The following is a 26369-nucleotide window of genomic DNA, read 5'->3' as shown; positions in this document are numbered from 1 at the left end:
TGAAAAAAAACAGGAGTCAACAGGCTTTAGTATCAAGATGTTCTTCCACTGCTTTCCTAGATATTCTTAGAGTCAAATATATCCCTATTTTCTATAGCATTCCAGAAGTTAACAAGCAACTTCCAGGTAGAATTTGGTTCTGCTATTATGCAGAACACTGTCCATGACATCACTTTCAATTTCTAGAGAGGATAATCTATGTTCTTCACCCACTTTTCCACTTTTTTCAATCATACAAAGAGACGCCCCATATCTAATGCTGCTTCTGAGATGAAAAATTTAAACTAAAAGAAGGCAAATTTGAAATGAAACATGGTAACACTTGAAACATCAGTAATTTTTTCAAAACATGCCAATAGTTGAAAGAGATTGTGCAAAGAACATAAAATAGAAACATCTACACTGAAAAAAAGCTATCATGTTAAAAGACAACTAACACATTAAATACAACAGGATTTTTACTGTTTATACTAGGTACATGAGAAATCCATTAGGTTAACTGTAAAAAACCCCACCAGCTTATTTTAAGAATACAACCTGAATCTAGTTTAACTCATTTGCAAAACAATGTTTTCAATTTGCATACCTCAATATTTCAACAATTCTCACAAACAACACAACAGGAACAGCTTAAAACAATGCAATTCTTTCACCTGTAGTGAATGGCATCGCGGGAAAGTTTAATTTCTATTTTATTTCTACAAGGCTTTGAGCCTACTGCATAGCATCTGCGTCCCTACTAGGAAAAGTTGTTTACATCTAAGCTGAAAAAAACCCCTTTGATAACCACTGGTCAACTGTTTTTAGCAGTCTTTCCAAGTCTATGTCAGATGTGTTGCTAGTTAATCTAATAATCTCAGGACCATCTTTTCATGCTGTCCTGGGTTGACTATATGATGCTTTTATCCCCAGTCGTCTGTTCTGTTTATGCTGAATAATAAGTTTTGCACCTTTAAGACTTGTTCCAGAGAATGAAGAGGGGACAGAAGAAACGCGCAGTTTGTTTTCAGACACTGCACTCACTCCTCCACATTCCTGCTCCTGGACTGTTGTTGTCTGCGGATGGACAAACAGCAGGACAAAGCTCTCCTTTGTTGTAGATAGTTTTAGCTAGCTGAGGGAAAGAAGTTCCCGAGACTGTAGTTTGGTTTTTTCCCTTTTCTTTAGACCTGTTTAAACCTGCTCTAGACTGAACACCCAGAAGAGCACCGGCAGCTCACACCTGTGGCCCACTGGGCTGGGCCTGGGCCGCGACATTTCCAGCGCCGGAGGGACTGATAAGAGACTGAGTGAGCCAAGCTGCAACCCAGGGAAGGGACTTTTCTGAGTTTGTCATCTTTTTTGGAGCAGCAAGAGGTTTTATTGTTTAATATTGTTCAATATTGTTTAGGTTTTATTGTTTAATAAACAGTTTTTTCCACATTTCTCCAAGGAGGTATTTTTTCCCAAACTGGTTGGGGGAGGGGCCAATTGAATCTGCTTTTCTAGAGGAACCCCTTTGGGGGTTCTCTCCCAAAGAAAAATACATCTAGTGGCTCCCAACGCATGGCCCAAGAAAGTGGAAAAAACCTTTATTGATTGCATGTTGGTTATGCTTGCTCTGTAGTGGGTTAAAGCAGGCAGTTGCCATGTTGCCTGAATTCATAATGTCTCTTGGGGTAGGTAGAAGCCTTCAGGTAGTTCTAGTCTCTAAGCTTTTTTGAGGTTTTAATACCTTTCTAGTCACTAAGATTATTGTCCCTAATATGTAGTTTTTACAGTAGAGGGGCACGGATTAAAACAGTTATTGTGCTGGGCTTATTGATAATGATTTATAGGGCGTTTACAAAGATACTGAAGTCTGTTTATGATATGTATGGTTTATGGTTTCTTTGTCCTACCCTGTGTCCCAGTTCCGGTAGTATGTCTGGGGATTTATTACTAATTGCAACCGGTTTGTCAGAGAAAGAGCAGGGAATGAGGCTTTCCAGCCTTTCCTTTCCTTCTTCTCCTTTGAATCTGCTATGTCACTTTTTGAAAATGTTCAGTTTCCCCTGAATGTTAAAGAGACCATCTTTGTAGTATTTAATCTGGTAAACTTCCTTTATATGGTCTACAACTTCTCTAGAATGAGGGCTGAGATGTCCAGAGGAGCTGATGAGACCCCTGACCCAGAAGTAGACCCAGGCATGGGAAATCCTGAGTGGTGTAGAGAATAAGAAGATATGAGCCAAGCTCTGAAAGAATTTTCTGACCCTGTGCCTAGGATTCTCCATGTGAACAAATTCAGAGCTCAAATGAAGTGGGGAAATACCTAAAAGAGAAGTGCCATGATGACTCTAAAGAGAAAAAGCTCATTACAATAAGCTGGGCCCTGGCCTATGCTTATCGCACTCTGTTAAATACTGTAGGGCAGCAGAGAGAAGCAGGGGGACAGGGAGATAAATCAACAGCTACCCCAGTCACTCAGTCTGCAGCCAACACCCCAGCTACTCAGGTTGTAGCTAAACCAGACAGTGAGCCTAAGCCACTGGCAGTTGCTGCAGGAAAGAAGCACACAAGCAAAACCAATTGGCCACTAACCGATGATGATGATCCGGGGGAAGGACCCTCAACACCAATTACTGATACAAAAGCCAAAATTAGAGCAACTGACACAAGATCAAAAGCCACTATTAAGTCTTATTCTCTGAAAGACCTTCATAGCCTAAAAATGCTTACACTCAAAAACCCGATGAATCTATAATTAGTTAGTTAGTTAGTCTGTCTTTAAGATGCTGCAGGCAAAGTTATAATTTTAAACAGTAGTGAAGCAAAGAATTTGAGATCCCTGTCACATAATCCCATCATTGACCAAAGAATGATGAAGGACGCCAAACCTCACAGCCTCTGGGCACGGGTCCTGGGAAGTGTAACACAAAGATATCTGTGTGCAGACGATCTCTATATGCAACAAGCTCAGTAGAAGACCATAGAACAAAGAATTCAATGCTTAAAGGAAATAGCAGTGGCAGATATTGTCTTCTCAAATGACATAAACACTGTAAATCCAGACTTATTACCATGTACATCCGTAATGTGGTGAAAACTTATATGACTTAGGCCACAAGAATATGCTTCTGCTTTAGCAAAAATGAAGCAAGATGACAGTGAAGAGACTGTGCTTAATATAGCGAAAAAGCTCCGAGCATATGCAGATGCTGTACATGGCCCAACACATGCCAGAATCACAGCGGTGGAAACACTTCTGCAGAAATTAGAAGATAGAAGAGAATCACAAAAAACTCTGGGAAGAGATTAAAGAAGACTTTCTCCAAATCTCGGCAGTACAGACCAGAGGTTCTGGTATCCAACACAGAAGTTCCCCAGATGGGCAGAGAAGGTACACCCCACGAACTGAGCTGTAGTTCTTCCTACATGTTTGCAGAAAAAACATGAGGAAATAGAATAGAAAATCTACTGCTGCTGTAGCACAACAGGTGTGTGAATTGAAAGAAAGCAAAACTCAGAAAGAAAATTCTACCAAAAGAGAAGCAGCTCCAGTGGCCATAACCAAACTGCCATATATAATGATGATGACGATATTTTCGATCCCCTTAAGGGAACCTCCAAGACATATGTCCAAGGAAAGAAGGATAACCAGGCTTAGAGGGGCCCTGCCTCTGGCCAGGTAGAAGCTAGAAAAAAACGTGTTTTTTGAACTGTGTAGATTCATTAGCCTGGCACATATGAACCACAACAATATAAAGCTTTAGTCAACACTAGTGCGCAGCGCACATTATTTCCATCAAGAGATGTGAGGGCAAAATCTGTTTCTATTAGTGATATGACAAGGGGATCACAGAATTTTACTTTAGTAGAAACTGAAGTGAACCTGACTAGAAATGAGTAGAAGAAACACACTATTGTGTCTGGCCCAGAAACCCCATACATTTTAAGCATAGACTTCCTCCAAAGTAAGTATTTCAAAGTCCCAAAAGGACTCAAATGGGCATTTAAAATAGCTGCTGTAAAGACAGATGGTGTCAAGCAATTGAACACCTTACCTAGACTATCAGAAAACCCATCTATAGTAATTGCTGGGCACCCCCATCACGGGAATGATTGGCATCTGTCTCCAAGGCTTCGGAATGCTTTATTAAAACTATACTATATTACATTACAACTATATTAAAGAGAAATACTATACTATACTATATCATACTTACTACTAACTAACTAACTAGCAAACCCATGACTCTCTGCCCGAGCGCCCCGACACACATGTGGATCCAATTGGTCAATGAATCCAAACAACCATCACCAGAATCCAATCAAGCAATCACCTTGGGTAAACAATCTCCAGAACACATTCCACATGGGCACAAACACAGGAGTAGCAAATGAGATAAGAATTGTTTTGATCACTCTTTTCTCTGCTTCTCTCACAGCTTCTCTCTGTTCAGAGGGCATGTGAATACCACACCCATCTACAGTAAGACTCCTGAAAGTAGAAGAGCAACAAGTACCGATTGCCACCTCGACAGTGCACCGCCGACAATACCGAATGAATCGAGATACCGTAATCCCCATCCACAAAATAATCCATAAGCTAAAGAACCAAGAGGTAGTCAGCAAGACCCACTCACCCTTCAACAGCCTCATTTGGCCTGTGTGTAAATCTAAAGGAGAATGGAGATTGACTGTAGACTACTGTGCATTAAATGAAGTGACCACCGCTGAGCGCTGCTGTGCCAGACGTGCTAGAACTCCAGTACGAGCTGAAGTCCAAAGCAACAAAGTGGTATACCACTATCGATATTACCAATGCATTTTTCTCCATTCCTCTAGCAACAGAATGCAGGCCTCAGTTTACCTTCACCTAAAAAAGCATGCAGTACACTTAAAACTGACTTCCCCAGGGGTGGAAACACAGCCCCGCCATCTACCATAGATTAATCCAGAGTGCGCTATAAAAGAGTGAGGCTCCAGAACATCTGCAATATATTAATGACATCATTGTGTGTGGGAAGACAGCAACAGAAGTGTTTGAGAAAAGAGAGAAAATCATCCAAATTCTCCTAAAAGCTGGCTTTGCCATCAAGTAGAGCAAAATCAAGAGACCTACTCAAGAGATCCAGTTTCTGAAAGTAGCAAGATAGACAGCGTCAGATTCCCACTGATATCATCAACAAGATCACGTCTCCACCACCCAACAAGAAAGAAACACAAGCTTTCCTAAGTGCCATAAGTTTTTAGAGAATGCACATTCCTGAGTACAGACAGATTGTAAGCCCTCTCTACTTGGTTACCCGCGAGAAGAACGATTTCCACTGGGGCCCTTAACAGAAGCAAGCCTTTGCCTGGATCAAGCAAGAAATCACTCACACAGTAACCCTTAGCCCAGTCAAGACAAAACCAAATGTAAAAAATGTGCTCTACTCTGCAGCCGGGAGCCATAGTTTGTCCTAAAGCCTTTAGCAAAAAGTGCCTAGTAAGACTCAAAACCAACCACTAAAATTTTAGAGTCAAAGCTACATTTTCCTACACAATGATGTCATCAATATATTGTAGATGTTTTGGAGTCTCACTCTTTTTTAGTGCAGTTTGAATTAGTCTATGGCAGATGGTGGGGTTGTGTTTCTACTTTTGGGATAGTCGGTTTTTGGTGTACTGCATTCTTCTTTAGGTGAAGGTAAACTGAGGTTTGTATTTTGCTACTAGAGGAATGGAGAAAAATGCATTGGTAATATCGATAGTGGTATACTACTTTGCTGCTTTGGACTTTAACTTATACTGGAGTTTTAGCATGTTTGGCACAGCAGGGCTTAGCAGTGGAGTTACTTCAGTTAATTTTTTTTCAGTTAATTTTTTTTTCAGATTTATGTACAGGCTAAATGGGGCTGTTGAAGGGTGAGTGGGTTCTGCTTACTACTCTTTGGTTCTTTAGCTCATGGATCATTTTGTGGATGGGGATCACAGTATTTTGATTTGTTCAGTATTGTTGGCGGTGCATTGTTGAGGTGGCAATTAGCACTCATTCTTCTACTTTTAGGAGTCTTACTGCAGATGGGTTTTCTGGTAGTCTAGGTAAGGTGTTCAATTGTTGGATGCCTTTTGTTACTACAGTTGCTATTTTAAATGCTTATTTGAGTTTCTTTGGGTCTTTGAAATACTTTGGAGGAAATCTATGCCTAAAATGTATGGGGCTTCTGGGCTAGTCACAATAGCGTGTTTCTTCTACTTATTTCTAGTCAGGCTCGCTTCAGTTTCTACTAAAGGAAAATTTTGTGATCTTCCTGTTACACTAGTAATAGAAACAGATTTTGCCCTTACATGTCTTGATGGGATTAATGTGTACTGCGCTCTAGTGCTGACTAAAGCTTTGTATTTTTGTGGTTTAGATGTGTTAGGCTAATGAATCTACACAGTCTAAAAACCACAGGTTTCCCTAGTCTTTATTTAGTTAGAGGCAGGGCCCCTCTAAGCCTGGTTATCTTTCTTTCTTTGGGTATACGTTTTGGAGGTTTTTTTAAGGGGATCAAAAATATCGTTGTCATCATTTTATATGGTTGTTTGGTTATGGGCTACTGGAGTTGTTTCTTTTTTGGTGGAACTTCTCTGAGTTTTCCTTTCTTTCAATTCACGCTCCTGTTGTGCTAGAGTAAGAGAAGATTTTTCATCCTATCGCTTTATGTTTTCTCTGCAATCATGTAGGAAGAACTACAGCTCAGCTTGTGGGGTGTACTTTTTCTCTCTATCTGGGGAACTTCTGCATTGGATACTAGAGCTTCTGAACTGTACTGCTGAGATTTGGAGAAAGTTCTCTTTAATCTCTTCTCTGAGTTTCTTGTGATTTTCTTTTATCTGATCTTCTAATTTCTGCAGACGTGTTTCTACTGTTGTGATTTTGGCATGTGTTGGGCTATGTATAGTATCTGCATATGCTCGGAGGGTTTTTGCCATATCAAGCACAGTTTCTTTACTGTTATCTTGCTTCATTATTGCTAAAGTAGAAGCGTATTCTTGTGGCCTAAGTCATACAAGTTTCTGCTACATCACAGATGTACATGGTACTAAGTCTGGATTTACAGGGTTTATGTCATCTGAGAAGACATTTTCTGCTACTGCTATTTCTTTCAAGCATTGAATTCTTTGTTCTATGGTCTTCTACTGAGCTTGTTGCATATAGAGATCGTCTGCACACAGATATCTTTGTGCTACACTTTCCAGGACCCATGCCCAGAGGCTGTGAGGGTTAGCCCTCCTTATCATTCTTTGGTCAATGATGGGATTCTGTGACAGGGATCCTAAATGCTTTGTCTCATTACTGTTTAAAATTGTAGCTTTGCCTGCAGCATCTTAAATACGGACTAACTAATTATAGATTCATCAGGTCTTTGAGTGCAATCCTTTTTTAGGCTACAAAGGTCTTTCAGGGAATAGGACTCAATAGTGGCTTTTGATCTTATGTTAATTGCTTTAACTCTGGCTTTTGTATCAGTAATTTGGATCATCATTGTTGGTCACTGGCTGATTGGTTTTGCTTGTGTGCTTCTTTCTTGTAGGGAATGCCAGTGGCTTAGGGTTACTGTCTGGTTTAGCTACAACTTGAGTAGCTAGGGTGTTGGCTGCAGCCTGAGTGACTGGGGTAGCTGCTGATTTATCTCCCTGCCCCTTTTCCTCTGCTGCTTTACAGTATTTAGCAGTGTGCGATAAGCATACTTCAGTATCTTTGTAAACGCTCTGTAAATCATTATCACCAAGCCCAGCACAATAACTGTTTTAATCCGTGCCCCTCTACTGTAAAAGTTACGTGTTAGAGACAATAATCTTAGTGACTAGAAAGGTATTAAACCTCAAAAAAGCCTAGAGACTAGAACTACATGAAGGCTTCTACATTAAATGCCACTAGATGTATTTGTCAGGGCAAATTTGGGAGAGAACCCCCAAAGGGGTTCCTCTAGAAAAGCAGATTCAATTGGCCCCTCCCCCAACCAGTTTGGGAAAAAATACCTCCTTGGAGAAATGTGGAAAAAACTGTTTATTAAACAATAAAACCTAAACAATATTGAACAATATTAAACAATAAAACCTCTTGCTGCTCCAAAAAAGATGACAAACTCAGAAAAGTCCCTTCCCTGGGTTGCAGCTTGGCTCACTCAGTCTCTTATCAGTCCCTCCGGCGCTGGAAATGTCGCGGCCCAGGCCCAGCCCAGTGGGCCACAGGTGTGAGCTGCCGGTGCTCTTCTGGGTGTTCAGTCTAGAGCAGGTTTAAACAGGTCTAAAGAAAAGGGAAAAAACCAAACTACAGTCTCGGGAACTTCTTTCCCTCAGCTAGCTAAAACTATCTACAACAAAGGAGAGCTTTGTCCTGCTGTTTGTCCATCCGCAGACAACAACAGTCCAGGAGCAGGAATGTGGAGGAGTGAGTGCAGTGTCTGAAAACAAACTGCGCGTTTCTTCTGTCCCCTCTTCATTCTCTGGAACAAGTCTTAAAGGTGCAAAACTTATTATTCAGCATAAACAGAACAGACGACTGGGGATAAAAGCATCATACAGTTAACTCAGGACATTACAGGAACATGGCAATGGAAGTATTTGAAAAAGGAGAGAGAATCATCCAGATTCTGCTGGAAGCCAGCTTTGCTGTGAAGAAGAGTAAAGTCAAGGGACCTGCCCGAGAGATCCAGTTCCTGGGCGTAAAGTGGCAAGACGGATGGCATGAGATTCCCACTGAGGTCATCAATAAGATCACTGCAATATCTCTACTGACCAGCAAGAAGGAAACACAAGCTTTCCTAGGTGACATAAGTTTTTGGAGTTTGCACATTCCTGAGTACAGCCAGATCCTGAGCCCTCTCTACTTGGTTCCCTGCAAGAAGAACGATTTCCACTGGGGCCCTTAACAGCAGCAAGCCTTTGCCCAGATCAAGCAGGAGATCACTCATGCCATAGCCCTTGGCCCAGTCAGGCCGGGACCAGAGGTGAGGAATGTGCTTTACTCTGCAGGTGGAAACAGTGGCTTGTCCTGGAGCCTATGTCAGAAGGTGCCTGGGGAGACTCGAGACCGACCACTGGGATTCTGGAGCCGAAGTTACAGAACATCCAAAGCCAATGACACTGCCACAGAGAAGGAAATCTTGGCCGCCTATGAAGGAGTTCAAGCTGCCTCCGAGGTGACTGGCACGGAAGCACAACTCCTGGCACCCCAACTACCGGTGCTGGGGTGGTTGTTCCCTCTACCCACCACTCCACTGATGCCACATGGAGTAAATGAATTGCCCTCATCACACAGTGTGCCCATATTGGAAACCTGAATTGCCCTGGGATTTTGGAGGAAATAATTACAAACTGGCCGGAAGGTGAAAACTTTGGTCTCACTGATGAAGAGGAGCAGGAACAAGTAAGACGGGCTGAAAAAGCTCCACTGTACAACCAACTACCAGCAGAAGAAACACAATACACTCTTTTCACTGACAGTTCCTGTCACATCTCATCATAGGTATGAAAAGAAAGTGAAAAGCAGCCATATGAAGCCCCACACAACAGGCTGCACAAGCTACTGAAGGAGAAGGTGGATTGAGTCAACTTGCTGAACTCAAGGCTGTTCAGCTGGCCCCGGACATTGCTGAAAGAGAGAAGTGGCCAAAGCTCTACCTTTATACTGATTCATGGATGGTAGCCAATGCTCTGTGGGGCTGGCTGGAAAGATGGAAAAAGGCCAACTGGCAGCATAGAGGAAAACCAATTTGGGCTGCTGATGAGTGCAAAGACATTGCCACTCAGGTAGAAAGCTATCTGTGAAAGTCTGTTATGTGAATCTTCATGTCACTGAGCTAGGCAAATGAGGAGCACCAAAACAATAAGCAGGTAGACCAGGCTGCAAAGATAGAGGTGTCAAAGATAGATTTAGATTGGCAACGTAAGGGGGAGTTGTTCCTAGCTCAATGGGCCCATTATGCCGCAGGTTATCAGGGCAGAGATGCTACCTATAAGTGGGCATGAGACCAAGGGGTAGATCTAACCATGGACAGTATTTCTCAGGTCATCCATGACTGTGAGACATGTGCTGTGATCAAGCAAGCCAAGTGGGTGAAGCCCCTATGGTATGGTGGGCGATGGTCGGAATATAAGTATGCGGAAGCCTGGCAGATTGACTACATCACCCTTCCCCAAACCTGCCAAGGGAAGCGCTATGTGCTGACTCTGGTGGAAGCCACCACAGGATGGTTGGAGACCTACCCTGTGCCTCATGCCACTGCCCAGAACACCATCTTGGGCCTGGAAAACCAAGTCCTGTGGAGATATAACACCCCTAAGAGAATCGAGTTGGTCAACGGGACCCATTTCAAGAATGGCCTTATAAACACCTGTGCCAGAGAACATGGTATTGAATGGATATATCATATCCCTTATCATGCACCAGCTGCCAGGAAAGTTAAACAGTGAAATGGACTACTTAAGACTACCCTGAAGGCACTTGGCAGGGGAATCTTCATAAATTGGGAAATGAACTTAGCAAAAGCCACCTGAATGGTCAACACCCGAGGGTCCATCAATCGAGCTGGTCCTGCCCAGTCTGAGCCCTTGCACACAGTGGATGGAGATGAAGTCTCTGTGGTACATCTGAAAGGTATTTTAGAAAAGACTGTTTGAATTAGTCCCACCTCAGGCAAAGGCAAACCCATCCGTTTTGCTCAAGGACCTGGTTACACTTGGTGGATAATGCAGAAAGATGGAGAAAGCCGTTGTGTACCACAGGGAAACCTAATCTTAAGTGAGAACTGTGTGTAAGGTTACATTGTGTAGAGTTTATTGATTTGGGCATGATGCACATGGTAATAGAATAAGGGGTGGATAATGTCTTGGCTTTCAAAGGCAAGATGTGGTGGGGGATGAGTGTTCTATTGCCATCTGTTAGAGGTGGGACAGTTATCCTCTGTTAATTGGCCCACTCTTAAAACCAGGTGGGCAGTTTTCTTTATCCCTTCCACAACTAATCCTCCCTGGGGAGATATCTTCTGTTAATGAGCCACTGAGTCTCACTGCATGACTGATAAAATTACATCATCCCACTGTGAGATGCTCTGCCCGGGGGATTAACAGTTTAGTTCTAATGTGATAGCATACACACAATAATAAAGCTGCAAAGCTGCCTTACAGTAGAAAAAATGCAAATATTTTTGTCTTGATTAAATGCACGTGGAAAAACTTGTATTTGCTATTACATTATGTAGCAAAGTGAAGATTATTTTTGTAATCTTTGTAATTAATTTTGAGTTCAGCACAGGTCTGTTACTAATGTCCATTCAAGTGGACAAGGATGAACCATGTAGGTGTGTGTCTGGAATCTGGCTTGTCTTCAGATGGTAGGATTCAGGGTGGTGGATGAAAGTGATGTAGTTATTATAGTATTAGTGTTATATCACTGCATGCAGAAATTAATGCAGATAGTGAAGCCTTCTAGTGGAAGAGATACCTTTTGTGGTTTATCTGTAATACAATGTTGAGTTTAAGAAAAATATTCTTAGCAACTCTATTATACCTACTTTCAATAGCACCTGCAAAATTAAGGAATTTAAGAGGATTACCTGTCTAGGAAATGTTTTACATTTTCAAGTTCCCCTGTTGAAAGAAAAATGAAACTCTCTCAGAAGTAGGAAAGAAACTGAGGAGTGTAAGAAGTTGCATGTTTGCATTGCTTCTCACAGTTACTATTGGATTTTATTTTGTGCATTTCATATAACTTTTGTCACTTATTTTATATAATAAAGCCCTGGTGATTGCTGCACAGAATGTGGAGCTTATTTAGGGTTAGACTGCTCCAAAGACAGATAAGTAATTATTAAGTAAACCAACTAGATACTTTTAGCAGTAATTCAGAGTAATTGCTGAAATGGGCTTCTTGAGGAAAGGATAGTGGTGATGTCCTTAGTAAGAGTATCCTTGCAGATAAAGTAGAAGAGTGTGTCTGAGCAGGTTGCCAAGTGAGCCAAAAGCTTGAAGTTACTTGTACAGGGAAAGAAAATGGTCTCCTTAATTAGAAAGGATGGCAGTGTTTTGGGATACAAAATGCTTTGTTTACCATAGTGCAAAAACACAGTCATGCTGCAAGACTTCTGAGCATTAGGTTTAAGGTTTGTTCCTACATATCCAGTTCATCTTCTAATGATAGAATTCTGGGAGAAATTGGAGTAGGGCAGAAGAAACAATGTGCCATCTGGTTTTCAGCCTCCTCAAGGATAATGGGGCTAATGTGGAATGCTTATATCTTAATTGTGATATTTCTTGGCCTTGTTTCTTGCAGTTGGTAAACATGAATTAACTGGGCATAAAGTCGCAGTGAAGATCCTAAATCGACAGAAGATTCGCAGCCTTGATGTTGTAGGAAAAATCCGCAGGGAGATCCAGAACCTCAAACTCTTCCGACATCCTCATATAATTAAACTGTAAGTTTTGCTTGCTATAATCATATCTATTTAAACAGTAGTCCCTTGCTCTCACTAGTCTGAAACATGTTCAAAGGGCAATACTATTAGTGGTATACTTTAAGGAAAGTAACCAGTTTTCAACTATGTAACCATTTTTGGTGTACTCTGTAATGCATTTTCACAAAACTGATTATTCTGCAGGGCAGAGGGCTTCCATTAGTTCTTTACTTCGAAATTCTTTGGGCAGGTATAGAGAAGGTAGTGGCATGATGGATGCTTACAGTAACATCCATCTCAGTTGTTTTAGCTGCTGCTTCTGTTTTCTTTTTTCTGGTAATGTTTGAGCTTTGTTTCTGCTTGGAAACTGAGTTCAGTACAAGATTGTAAAGGGTACTTCGATAGTAAATTTGTTGTGTTTTCTTTACTCAAAATATTTTTTAGGGTTGTGTTGGTCAGTGCCCTGTTTTTTCCTGTGTATATGGTGCTCTACAAGATTTTCCTGAAATATGTGCAGTCTGTTAAATGTGATCTCATATTTCAGAGCTCTTCAATCTAGCTGTTACTGCTTAACTAAATAAATGCGATATTTACAGTGTGCCTGTTTACATTTGTTTGATCAGTAGCTCATCAACAGAGTTCAGAATGCAGTTATGTCCCAGAGTAGACACCTTGTATCTGGTCTGAGGAAATAAATTATAAATACTATTGACTTTTGTACTTTTCCTATAAAGTCAACCTGTACATCTAGCAGGGCAAATTTAGAATATGGGTGACTTTCACTGTTAATTGTGGTGTTGGAGTTAAGGTTTTCTTTATTGGCAGTCTTTTTTTTTGATCATGCTTTCACTGATATATGCCATCCCTATACACTCATTTGGCAACAGCACTTATACTGGAGCTAAATTTGATTGTGTCAGATCACACTGACTTCTTCAGTGGGTCAGTTTTCAGAAGACTATTGAGCTGATAAGTTTGGCTGCAGAGCTGCTAGTGCTGCCAGGTAGAATTCATTAATGAGTCCAAAGTATATAACTTTAGCTAAAACAAAATAGGAAGTGTAAGTGTGCCAATTGAGATATTTGGGCTGGAACAAGAATGTGTACTTCTGGTGCTGCCAAACTTCTAAGTCATCTTAACAAGTTTCAGGTTTCAATTTCTTTCTTGGGGAATTATGGGGAGAATTTTCTCTTCTGCATGCTGAGAGAAAGGTCAAGACAAAGGAGATGATGGAAAAATTGATGGGTCCCAAGCTTTTCAGTTGGTCATCTTGCATTTTCAAAACAGAAGGGTTATTAGCCTGAATGCAAATAGCATTTGAGCTATAATTGATAATGTTGTGTAGATAGACTTGCTGGTGACTTTGGATCATGATGCTTGTGCTATTAGCTGTATTAGGGAACTGCTAGGTTTTTACGAAGCAGAGCGACGCACACTCCCCAGGCAGGTGCAAAAGAGAGCTCCTTTACTGCACAAACTAGGCCTTTTTAAGCAGATGAGCTTTTCTCAGTTACATACTTTTAAAATACAACAAACATAATCCAACCAACCACCATACACCACAATGTGAACACACAATGGTTATATAACTTGTTTTTCTACCTCTAATTCAGCTGAGTCACTCCCATAGTCCTTTTCTACTTAGCCAAAGTAACAGGAGTGATCCATGATTTTATAAGGCCTTCATTTTTAAAGGTTTTACCTATCTGCAACACTAGGTAGCAGCTCAAGATACTTGGCATAAAGGTAATGAGATTATTTCAGCTGAATATTACAAATTAGACAATGTCTAATTTGGAACAGCATGCTTTATTAAAATTTTTCATACAATGCTTTATCAATATATGCAGTTGCAAAGCTGCCTCACAACGATTTTCTTTTTATACCATGCTTTAAATAAAAACCTTTGGAGCATCTCCTGTTGTGGTTTTTGACCTCTAGCAATAGAATGCATCTTGTTTTCCTATGTAAATTGCCTCTTTGTGCATTCTGGTCATCTATGCTGTGTGGTTTGATAACCTTACTTATAGGTATGTAACTGTCGGGTCCGGCTGTCTGTCACTGCCCCGACACAGGTAGGGTGGTGTAGAGAGCTTCTTGGATAATTGGTTAGCTGAGAAAGGACATTTCGATGTGATACCAATGGATAAGGATAGGGGAAACAAGCTGGGAACTGAGCAACCAGTGTCCAATCACTGACAAAGGTCACAGTGACCTTCCCTGAAACGGGAAGACGGGGGAGAAAATCGCTTGCCAGAAAATGTAGTTATCTTAGGTAGAGAAGTTAGAGGAATGTAAACATAGAAGCAAAATAATTGTTAGAAGATAGAAGTAGGTGTGGTTGATCTAAGTGTGCTTTAACCAATAATGAGCTCAGCTTTTGCAATATGTATAAGCTTCATTAACACCAATATAAATATGGGTGAGCTTTCAATAAACTTCGGGATTTGCTATTCACGCATATTGTGTGTCGCATTTCTCCCGCCGTTCACGACAGGGTGGTTCTTGGGTGGCACGTGTTTCAAAGGATGAGTCTGGACTCTTCAGCTTTTCGGTCTTCAGATTGTTTATTGTTTCTTATCTACAAAATTTTCTGTCTGCCCAACAGAGGTCTGATCTGCAAGGCAGCCACAGGCACTCTGACCACCCATGGGGCGGTCATATCTTTTTATACTAAAATCTACGTACATAATATTTACCTTTGTTTCCCAATACTTTTCACCCATGTTAGCAAGTGCACCTTCACCATAAACCAATCCCCAAGTGCCAACATCACCACAGGAGATGGAGGACAAGAAGAAGAAAGAAGAAGGACGAGACACGCCCTGATCCCTCCATCTTGTCTCCATAACCCCCCTGTACCAAAAACCTTGAGGTTTATATTTCACCCTCTAAATGTGTCCCTTTTGCACCCTTCACTCTAAAGTGATTCTCATGTCCTCAAACTCTTGTCACTTCTGTGGATGGATCAAAATCAAGCTACCAAACACTCCTGGCAACATTCCAGGATTTCCGAGACCCCCAAGGGTTCTCCTGGCATCTCTGGACATCGGGAACGATGTGCTGAGTTCCCACATCTCCCCCTTCTGTTTGCACCAAGAAGACTTCTTTGGCAACTTGACTCATGACACGTCTCACACATAAAAAGATGCATGGGACCATGAGCATGAGGACTAAGAGTATTATTAAAATATAAAATCCCATTTTTAAAAACCCTCTCCATAAGGGAGAAAGATCAAAAAATCCCGCCACATCATCAATCCATGACCCAGTGATTTCGCCTAGTTTCTTTATACTGTCTTTTATATTTTGAATACTTTCATGAATTGATCTCGAATGATCCGAGAGATTCATGCAGCACATTCCCTCAAACTCTTCACATCCATGTCCATGAGCAAGCAATATATAATCGATTGCTGCCCTATTTTGAAGAGTTGCCTCTCTCACACTACTTATGTCTTTTAACATATCACTCAAAGTGAGAGAGACTGATTGAGCATGCTTGCTCAACCAACAACCCATGTGGTCCAGTTGAGTCAAGGCCACCCCCGACGCTGTCTGAGGTGAGAAAATTGCTGCCGCAATTCTCCTTGCCTTGTCCCAGGTGTACACTTCATCATCACAGTCTGCACTGAAATGTTGCAAGGACCTTTTCTCTTTATGTTTTTGCTCTCTCAATACTTTCAAATCTGGTGATAACATTGAAATCCTCCCAATGCTGCATGGACCTCCCTTGGCATTTGCAGGAATGCCGTGCCAAATTCTGTCCTCACAAATTAAAAACAACCCACGTGGCAATTGCACTGGGACCTGGATTGATCCTTTGGCTGTCGTCACGGTGTGATTGCACCAAGCTGATGCGTTTCTATAATATTCGTGATTTGGTGTGACATCAATGCTGTTGTTTGTCCTTGACACATTCGAAATTTCGAATTTCATGCATAGTTCCATTGTTGTGGACCCGAAAATTTCCAATTCCTGCGGTTCAGTAGAAGCCACAGGTAAAAGATGTGTCCAAGCACACCATTCATTCACAGGATCTTTGATGACCTGCGAAATCTCCATTGGAGAATGCCCTGGAATTGGCCATTTGTCCACTGGCAACCCAACCATGCATGCTGTGAATGGTTTCCCTGGTTTCGAATGTCAGGCAGATACTTTCTAAATTTGCTGCCTGGGCTAACGTTTCCCAAACATTTTGTTTTGGTTGACTGATGGGTAGATTTGCTCCATTGCTTAAAGCAACAGATGAAAGCATGAGCATCATGAAGCTCATGACTTCACCCTTATGAAAAATCATTGTCATGCTTCCACTCAAAGCCACAAAGGAAAAACCCCCCAAAGTTTTTATTCTTTTTGTCCCTCTTCTGAGTCGTTGTTCACAACTTGAGTTTCTTCTTCTGTCTGCGTGCTCGTTTCTCTGCCTCTGGGATCTGTGCTCTCTTGCTCTCTTGTCCGAAATGGCTTCACGTGCTGCGCTGACACCCACTTCAGCCCTCGCCCTGTGGAAACACAAGCGAAACCCTTGCCCCAAGTGATTAGTTTGAAAGGACCCTCTATTTGTCCTGTCTCTGGGTTTCTGATCAAAGCCAAAGGATTCTCCCTTAGTTTTGCCTGAGAGCTGTTTGAAAAATGCCTCACGATTGGTGGATTGGGTTCAGAAGACGAACTGTTAAGAAAATTCAACACATACAATGCTTTGTTTAACTTCATGTGTGGTGTCGCCTCTGGCTCCCCCCTTTTCTGCCTGTCCAAAAGGGATTTCAGGGTGTGATGTGTTCTTTCAATGATTGCCTGACCTGTGGGTGAATGTGGAATGCCAAATGTGTCTGACACCCCATCTTTTCAGGAATCTGTCAAGCACCCTGCCTGTATATGTTGGACCATTATCTGTTTTTATTTCTTGAGGCACACCTAATGATGCAAACGCTTGTAAAAAATGTCGACAAGCATGTTCTGCTGTTTCCCCTGCATGTGCTGAAGCAAAGACTGCCCCTGAGAATGTATCTACTGATACATGAACATTTTTGAGTCTCCCAAATGATGGATATTTTGTGACATCTGTTTGCCACAGCTGAAGACTTTGCAGTCCTCGTGGATTGACTGCTCCTGTCGAAGCAGGTGGTTGCACGAGTTGACAATCTGGACAAGCACTAATGATTTCCCTCGCCTGAGTTTTTGTGAGACGAAAGGATTCCATCAGCGCCTGCGCATTCTGATGAAAAAATGCATGACTCAGTCGTGCTTGCTCAAAAATGTCCGGAAGTGTTTGTGAAATGGGCATTGTCAATCTGTCTGCCTGAGCATTCCCTTCCGCTAGAAATCCTGGAAGTGTTGTGTGCGCTCTGATGTGAGTGATGAAATATTCTTCTTTCCTGCTTTCTAGCACTGTTTTCATGCTTACTAGATAGGAATATAAAACTTCGTTGCTGACTTCTTTCAAGAGCGAACCTTCCAATCGCCTGACCACACCTGCAACATATGCAGAGTCCGTGACCAAATTGAGCGGTTGTTGGAACAACTGAAATGCTCGGACAACAGCTGCCAATTCCACAATCTGTGGAGAGCCTTGAACCGTCTTCATGTTTGATTCCCATTCCCCTGTCGTTGAGTTCATCCACATGATCACTGACTTGTGTGTCTTTCCTGAGCCATCAGTGAACACTGTGATCCCGTCCAGAGGTTCTTCACTTATTTTTGGCTTTGCTCTGTAGCATATTTGCGACTGCAACATTCTATGTTGAGGAAAGTTGATGGTGCAAGCTCCTGGAAAAGCTAACAACGCAATTAACAAATCTTTTGATTTCTGCATCGCCCAATCGAAATAATCTTTCTTCAAAGGCAGATAAATCTTTGAAAATTCTTGTCCCGCCATTGTCAGCAATCTTGTTCTCCCCTTTATGATGATCTGTGCTGCCATCTCCAAATCTGTCAGAATTGTCTTTGAAGGCCTATACGGTAAGAAAATCCACTCTATGATTATCAAAGGATCTCTCTGAGACGCATCCCATTGGAAGATTAAACCATGGAATTGTGCTTTCTTTCCCAACACTGCTAATTGGAAAGGCAACGATTCAACGAATCGATGTGCCTGTCTCTTCTGAATGGCATCTGTAACTTTTTCCAACTCCTTCTTCGCTTCCTTTGTGAGTGTCCTGGGAGATCGAATGTCTGCATCTCCTCTCAAGAGATCAAGCAACGCTGGAATGTCGCTGTTTGTGATTCCCAAAATTTACCTCATCCAATTGATTTCTCCTAGAAGTTGTTGTAAATCATGCAGATTGTTGACTCTTGTGCTGATTTCCATCTTTTGAGGCCTTATTGTTTTCTCCGAGATTTTTCCACCCTAGATATTTCCAAGGCGCGACCTCCTGAATTTTTGAAACACTGATTTCCAGACCTGCCTTTTGCACTTCTGCAATCACACAGTCACAAGCCTTTTGCAGCTCTTGTTGTGTCGATGCCGCAATGAGCAAATCATCCATATAATGAATGATTCTCACCTTCGGGAATTTCTTCCACGCTGGCGACAAAGCTCGTGCCACGTACCATTGGCAGATTGTCGGCGAGTTTTTCAGGCCCTGAGGAAGGACGACCCAATGGTACCGCTGCAGAGGCGTTTCCTTGTTGATACTTGGAACTGAAAAGGCAAGCCTCGGAGCATCATCCGGATGAAGTGGAATGCTGAAGAAACAGTCCTTGAGGTCAATGACCACAAGCGGCCAATCTCTGGGAATCATCGAAACAGATGGAAGACCCAGCTGAAGCGGTCCCATGTCTTCGAGGACTTCATTGATCTTCCTGAGATCGTGCAACAGCCTCCATTTGCCTGACAGCTTCTTTTTGATGACGAACACTGGAGAATTCCAAGGGCTGTTTGTTGGCTTGATGTGTCCCTTCTGCAACTGTTCTTGGACCAGGGTTTTCAAAGCACTCAACTTTTTTCGCTCCAGGAGCCACTGATCCACCCAGACTGGATCATCTGTTTTCCAAGTCAACTTCAATGTGGCAAGTGCCGCAGTGACCCCGACTAAAAAACCACCTCGATCTTCGTGCCCCACTGTGCCAAGAGATCTCGTCCCCAAACTGTGATTGGCTTCTGCACAACGAAAGGACGAATGATCGCCGTCTTGTTTCCTGGTCCCGTGACAACGATGGCATTCTCACTCTGCAGACACAGAGAAACTCCCCCTATGCCTGAGAGAGATCCCAAGGGCGCAATCAAGCTCCAGTTGCGAGGCCAAAAGATATAGGATATTACTGTGACATCTGCCCCTGTGTCGAGCATGCCTCTGACCTCTATTGTTCTGTCTCCACAAGTTAATTGGCATGTGAGCGTGGGTCGATCTCGACCTATGTGCTTTACCCATGACCTATGTGCTTTATCCATGTGGTATGTATTTCGACATGTTCCCTCAAAGGAAGCCCTTCTTCATCGAAGATTGACATGACTTCAATGGTGTGTGGTGGCAGAGCAAAAGCTCTCGCGATCTGAGTGTTTTCCGCCACGGTCAATGGTGGATGAAGCGCTTTTGCTAAAACTGTCAGTTCCGTATTTTTGTCTGTGGAAACAACTGATGGATAAACAATAAATCCAAGGATTCTGCTCCTGTCCTGTCCTATTATTAAGAAATCTTGTTTTTTGTATGAATCTCCACGGATCCCTGTTGGAACCTCCGCATGACTTTCATCCAGAAAGCAAATTAATTTGGAAGTTGCCAGTGTGCACTGCGCTCCTGGTGGAAGGAGTTCTGGGTTGCTTGAGAATCGACTGAGGAGTTTGCTGAGGGCGTCTGCTTGACGATCCCCAATGATTGTCCTGTTGGTTGTTGCGTCACCGCCATCACTTGTGTCAACGCGCGCTGACGGTTTGTGGGCGCGCTCCTTCTCCCGTTTCCCGGAAGTGGTAAAGGATTCCCTTCCACGTCTGTCTGGGAAAAACATTCTTTCACAGAGTGTCTTCCTCTTCCGCACCGCGCACAGAGTGGCTTTGCAGGTTTTTGTGTCTGCACTTGTGCGTGTGCATGTGGACAATTCTTTTTCAAGTGTCCAAACGCCCCACATTTGTAGCATTGTCCTCCTGATGGATTGTTCTTCTTCTGGATGGTTGCAAGAACTTTATTTATGTTTTCATTCTGTTGTTGGAGTACCTTTTCCAGCATCTTTTCAACCTTGTCCTGATCTTCTGACTGCCTCTCCGAGTTTCTTCTTATCTGTTCTCCCCATTCTCCTCTCAGCTCATCCCTCACGATCTACGCGACGTGCTGAGGTGTTCCCACTCTGCTGCATGCCTCCACCATCTCTGCCAAGGATGGCCGTCCTGGCATTGCGCTGATGACCCGTTGACAGTCCGGGTTGGCATTGCCGAAAGCTAGACTTTCCATGAGAGGTTGCTTCGCCTCGTCAATCGTCACCTGTCGATCCACAGCTTGCGAGAGTCGATCTATGAAAGATGAGAATGGTTCTGTGGGACCTTGCCTGACACATGAGAATGGGACGTCCGGAACTCCCGCCGGAGCAATCTGCAAGATCGCTTTGCGTGCTGCTTCTTTGATATCATTCAGCACCCGTCGTGGAAGCCGTGCTGCTTGCTCCACTGGATTGTCATCTGGAGGATCTCCTGCCAACTGTGCTTCTGTGAGGTTTGCGTTTGGCCCACCTTGATAGCTGGCTCTCAACTCTGTGAGATATCTTCTCCATCTTCTGTCCCAGATAAGACTTTGTGTGTCAGTGAGACTCATTGACACAAGACATCGAATGTCAAATGGCGTGAAATCATACGTATTGAATGTCCCCTTCAGGAGCTGTTTGAAGAACTGTGAATTCAGACCATTGTTCTGAATGGCCTTTGATAAGTCTTTGATCACTTCATGACCCAACCTTTCCCACCTTGGATTTTGACCTTGTGCATCATATGTCACTGGCATTATTATGTCTCCTGATCTTCTGATCAAACCCTTTTCTTTTGATAATTCATTTCTAATTTCCTTCCAGTCTATTGGTTCTATCGGTTGTTCTTCTTCCTCCTCTGGAAACTCCATTGGCCATTGCCTGCACAATGGAATCATGGAGGCTCTTGGTGATCCTTCACTCCATGTTCTTTGACTTGAGGTCCTCAGTCTTGCTCCTAAATCTGAAAAAGAAACTTGAGGCTCTCTTGAACGCGTTCTTTTTGCTGCATCAAAAGACTGCAGAAGATTTCTTGCTGCTTCTGCTGCTGAAAGCATCCATGCTGGAATTCCCTCTCTTGCTGTAATGTGTATCATTTCTTCTCCTTGAGGCTGTGTTTCATCTGAGCTGTCTTCAACTTCATATAATCCTGAAGTTGATGGAATATTATCCTTTTGTTGTGTTGTTGTTGTTGTTTTTATTTTCTTTAATGTGGCTTTCTTTTTATAAATTGTTGGAAAAAATTGTTGCATTGTTGCAGTTTGGCCAGCAGGTGATGTGGTGGCGCTGTCGAGCAGGTCTGACATGTCCTGCAATGTGGTCGTCCCTCCACGAGGTGGCGCTGTCGCCTGCCTGGACAACCTTGATGACGACACGAACTCGATCGGTTCCTGCTCAGCAGACTGAAACGCTAGCAACTGTGTTTGAGACCGAGTTTGCATGGCTGTTGACTGAGCTGGCATTGAGGGTTGAATACTTGAATGTTTCTTTTGAGTGAAAGGGGTTTGAACCATAGGGATTGAGACTAAAGGCATCGAGACCGGAGAGGGGGTGGAGCCCCGGGATGTTGAACCCTGAACGTGGCCCCTCCTCTTCGCCCGAGACATCACAGAGGATCGGACCTGCCCCCGTCCTCGCTCCATAGGCACTCCCCGCGCATGCGTGCCTTCGGGGACGCCCCCTGCCTCCCCTGTACTGACGTCACTGTCTCCGTCCCGCTCCACCTCCGAAGTCTCCTCCCTATTGTCTGTTCCTGTCCCTCTCTCCTCCTCCTCTGATGCTGTATCCACACCCCGCGCCGAAGCGCGCAGCCCTCCCCCCGCGGGTGTCCCCTTTCGCGCCACAATTCGAGCCGATCTCCGGGTCCAGATTTCCGGGTCTGACGTCACCACCGCGCATCTCCTGCGTCCCCCCACGGTAGCCCGCCGGAGCCCTGCAGCTGCTCCGCCCTTGCTGCCCGTGTCTGATGCTGCCGCGTCGGTTTGAGAGCCCTCCCCGGCCGTCTCGCGAGCCTTGCTCATCACGCGCACTTTTGGCACCACGCCAGCTGAGGCTGCCGCCGCTTTCGGCATTGCGCTCGCAAAAGCCGCACCAGAACCCGTGTTCCCCATCGCCTCCACGGCCCCCCCGCCAGCCGCCGCCGCCGCCGCGCCTGCCGCGAGAGAGCGCATCCCCCCTCCCCTCTTGTTCCCTTTGAACCCCCCTCCCCGACTCTGCCACTTTTTCCACCTCCTCTCCCTCTGACTCCTGCGAATCGGGACGGTACGCTCGTAAAGAGTGACCTGCCTCCTCGATATCGCTGGGAGAAAACCTCATTTCATCAGGGAGTGGAATAGTATCATCTGTGTCTGAGTCGGAGTCTGAAACCCCTGCACTCTCTGGGGTCTCAGGGTGCTTTAGGGTTCCCTTGGGTCTTCGGGATGGTGGGACTGAAGGCAATGACATTTCTCCTTGTCCCCTTTTCTCGGGCACTTTTTCCCCTGGGCCAATCGGGATCAGAGCCAATCTCTGCTTTGAGCCTTGCTCTGCTCCCTCTGCCCCGGTGGGACTCGCAACAAGTTGTTGCCTGGCTGACCCTCTAAATTGAGTCGAGGTCGCCTCTAACATAATTCTTGCTGAAGACAGCAATTTCAAGGCTGTCTTATCCTCATTGATGGCTAGAAAATATAGGTGTCTATTAACTTCTTGCCAAAAGCCTACTTCAAATAACAACCGTGTCTCTGAGTACGGGTAATTACACCGCACCCACAACAATAATTCTTTAAGCTTTTTCTTTGGGATCCCCTTAGTGTGTGTGTCTGCCACGCCCTGTAGGTCGGACAGAATCTCTATTTGTTCCTGGGAAAGTGTACCCCCCATGTTCTTAATTCTTGACCTTCTCACCGAAAATCTGTCGTCAGAGCAGTCCGAAGGCTCCTGGTCTCTGCCTGCAGGTCACAGGAGATGGATTCGGAGGCGCCTTTCCGATTCCGATTCGGGCTGTCCTGCTACGAACTTTCTTCGGCCGAAGTGGAGTGCGATGTTCTCTGTGGCTGCTGCGTCTTCAGACTCTCCTGGCTGCTTTCTGGCTGTTTTCCCAAGGAGTTATCAGTGCTCTCCTGGGAATGAGTCCAGCTCGGGAGCTGCCCACTCAGTGCTTCAAGGCTGACCCTGTGCAAGAGGTGCACACCAGAGCTCACCGTGGCTCAGCAAGTGCTGCCGGATGCTGCTGGATCGGCGGTTGCTGCCGGGTAGCCCCCCGGATCGCCCACCGGGTGCCCACCCAGGGACGCCAAATGTCGGGTCTGGCTGTCTGTCTCTGCCCCGACACGGGTAGAGTGGTTCTTGGGTGGCACGTGTTTCAAAGGATGAGTCTGGACTCTTCAGCTTTTCGGTCTTCAGATTGTTTATTGTTTCTTATCTACAAAATTTTCTGTCTGCCTAACAGAGGTCTGATCTGCAAGGCAGCCACAGGCACTCTGACCACCCACGGGGCGGTCATATCTTTTTATACTAAAATCTACGTACATAATATTTACCTTTGTTTCCCAATACTTTTCACCCATGTTAGCAAGTGCACCTTCACCATAAACCAATCCCCAAGTGCCAACATCACCACAGGAGATGGAGGACAAGAAGAAGAAAGAAGAAGGACGAGACACGCCCTGATCCCTCCATCTTGTCTCCATAACCCCCCTGTACCAAAAACCTTGAGGTTTATATTTCACCCTTTAAATGTGTCCCTTTTGCACCCTTCACTCTAAAGTGATTCTCATGTCCTCAAACTCTTGTCACTTCTGTGGATGGATCAAAATCAAGCTACCAAACACTCCTGGCAACATTCCAGGATTTCCGAGACCCCCAAGGGTTCTCCTAGCATCTCTGGACATCGGGAACGATGTGCTGAGTTCCCACATGTAACTATTTCACATCTTTTTCCATAACTACAAAAATGAACTGACTATAGAGAAACATGACTGAATCTTCCAAGAGGCTGAAAATATGAGGTGCAGAATGGCTCATTCTTTTCAGTGATGCTAAGAGGTTTATCTTCCAGCACTGCTCACTATCTCACTATCTAGATGATGGAAAATGACCGTGAAGATCTAAAATAAAAGCTTGCTCATGTTTTCCTGAAGCATAGAGCTTAGTAATTTCACAACTATGGAAAATGTCATTAACAGTAGGGGTGTTAGAAATGAGGTTGCACTGTAGCTTTTGGATTAAAAGGATTACAGTGTTATTTCTGTAGAGTGTCTTAGTTATGACTTCAGAATGTTCAAGTACATGACACTTTCAACCAAGGTATTTGAGAGAAAATTAGTAAAGGTAAAACATCTTGGACTATAAGATGTTAGGTAAGTTAACTTTGAAGATGACTCCTTCAGAATAGTATTCAGATTATCGGAATGTTACACTACAATGCTAAGCTGGTAAAATAGATACATGCACACATATATACATGCACACATACATTCACCTGGATAGTCTGAACTCACTGCTGTCAAGAAAAACTTCTCTGTTAGCTGGAGCATGTCTGTTTTTCCCCCTTGTCTTAGAATCAGCATTTGAAAGAACATTTCAGTTCTATAGTGTATGGGTGAATTCAATTATTTTTTTTACAATTGGGATATTTGTATGCTTAAGTGTAGTACCTTGAAGCATTCATTTGCATCCAATTGCTATCTCCTGTCTTCTTAATATAGTATCTGAATTTTTTGACTGAAGGTTTATTGGTGTGCATTTTCTTGCTATGTTAAAAATTGGTCACTTCTGACTGCTGGAAGAAGAAAAAAAACTAAACAACATTTAGGTAAGGATATGTAGAAAACATATCAATCTCCTAAGTGGAGAATTTGACCATAAACTAGTTTTTTCAAAACCTCAAAGCTAACTTTAAAGTATAGTGATAAAAATATAACCAAGGTGTTAATACTCTTAAGTACTAATGAGAAATTTAGGTCTCTTTGTAAAAGATAATTGCTTTCAATCATCATGAATATTTTTTCAAGTCTTGAAGTATACTTTATGACAAGGCAAGGGGGTTTTGCCTGTTAAAGTTGAAGGGTGTGTGCTTTTTAAGACACTAGCAAAGTCCTTTCGAATCCCTTCCTGATTACACTAAAATGTCTGTGAGACAGCACTGTATATGGCTTCATAGAAAACATTTGGACTCAGAGTAGTCCTCTGAAAGTACAGACTGATCTTCCTCGTGGGAAATACAAATTCCCTGGTAATCTTGGCGATGATGGTATCACATAGTGAAAGGAGAGGAAATAGCTTCTGAAAAATATTAACATTCCAGTAGCTGTAAATGGGCTGGTAATTTTTTTCAAGTATACCTTTAATCTGACTCTTTGCACAACTTTGGTTTTAACTAAATGTAACTAGCTGCTTTTACTGAGTGAATAGACTAACAGATACTTATTCTTATCAGGTACCAGGTCATCAGTACACCAACTGACATTTTCATGGTGATGGAATATGTTTCAGGAGGAGAACTGTTTGATTATATCTGTAAAAATGGAAGGGTAAGAAGTAGTCTAACTCCACAAATCAATGACTTGCATTCTGTTATTGCTTTTGCAATCTTCCTGTTAAATGAAGGTTTGTTTCTTATGTATTCAGCATTAATTTTGCGGTTAGCAATTAAAATATACCTTATGACTATATCTTGTTTTGAAAATAAAAATGGTTATATATCAACATGTTTCAAATCTTTGTATGTGACTTTGTAGCATTTTTCCACTCTACTGAAGAATAAATGATACTGATATGTTAATTTACAATTACTGTGTAGAAACTGGATGGATATGCTACCCAATTGGAGTA

General features: G+C 43.2%; 1 protein-coding gene across 1 annotated transcript in view; it reads left to right on the top strand.

Annotated features, from left to right (window-relative positions):
- The window catches only part of LOC129133642 (5'-AMP-activated protein kinase catalytic subunit alpha-1-like), a 65533-nt gene that overhangs the window by 15114 nt on the left and 24050 nt on the right, over positions 1-26369 (top strand). Inside the window, exons 2-3 of the mRNA XM_054653271.2 lie at positions 12269-12410; positions 25975-26068. Coding sequence (XP_054509246.1) covers positions 12269-12410; positions 25975-26068 — 236 coding nt within the window. The remainder of the gene's footprint in view (positions 1-12268; positions 12411-25974; positions 26069-26369) is intronic.

The sequence above is a fragment of the Agelaius phoeniceus genome, chromosome W (genome assembly GCF_051311805.1).
Source record: "Agelaius phoeniceus isolate bAgePho1 chromosome W, bAgePho1.hap1, whole genome shotgun sequence".
Classification (NCBI taxonomy): Eukaryota; Metazoa; Chordata; class Aves; order Passeriformes; family Icteridae; genus Agelaius; species Agelaius phoeniceus.
Note: the sequence above shows the minus strand (reverse complement) of the source record. Positions and strands in the feature narration are given on the sequence as shown.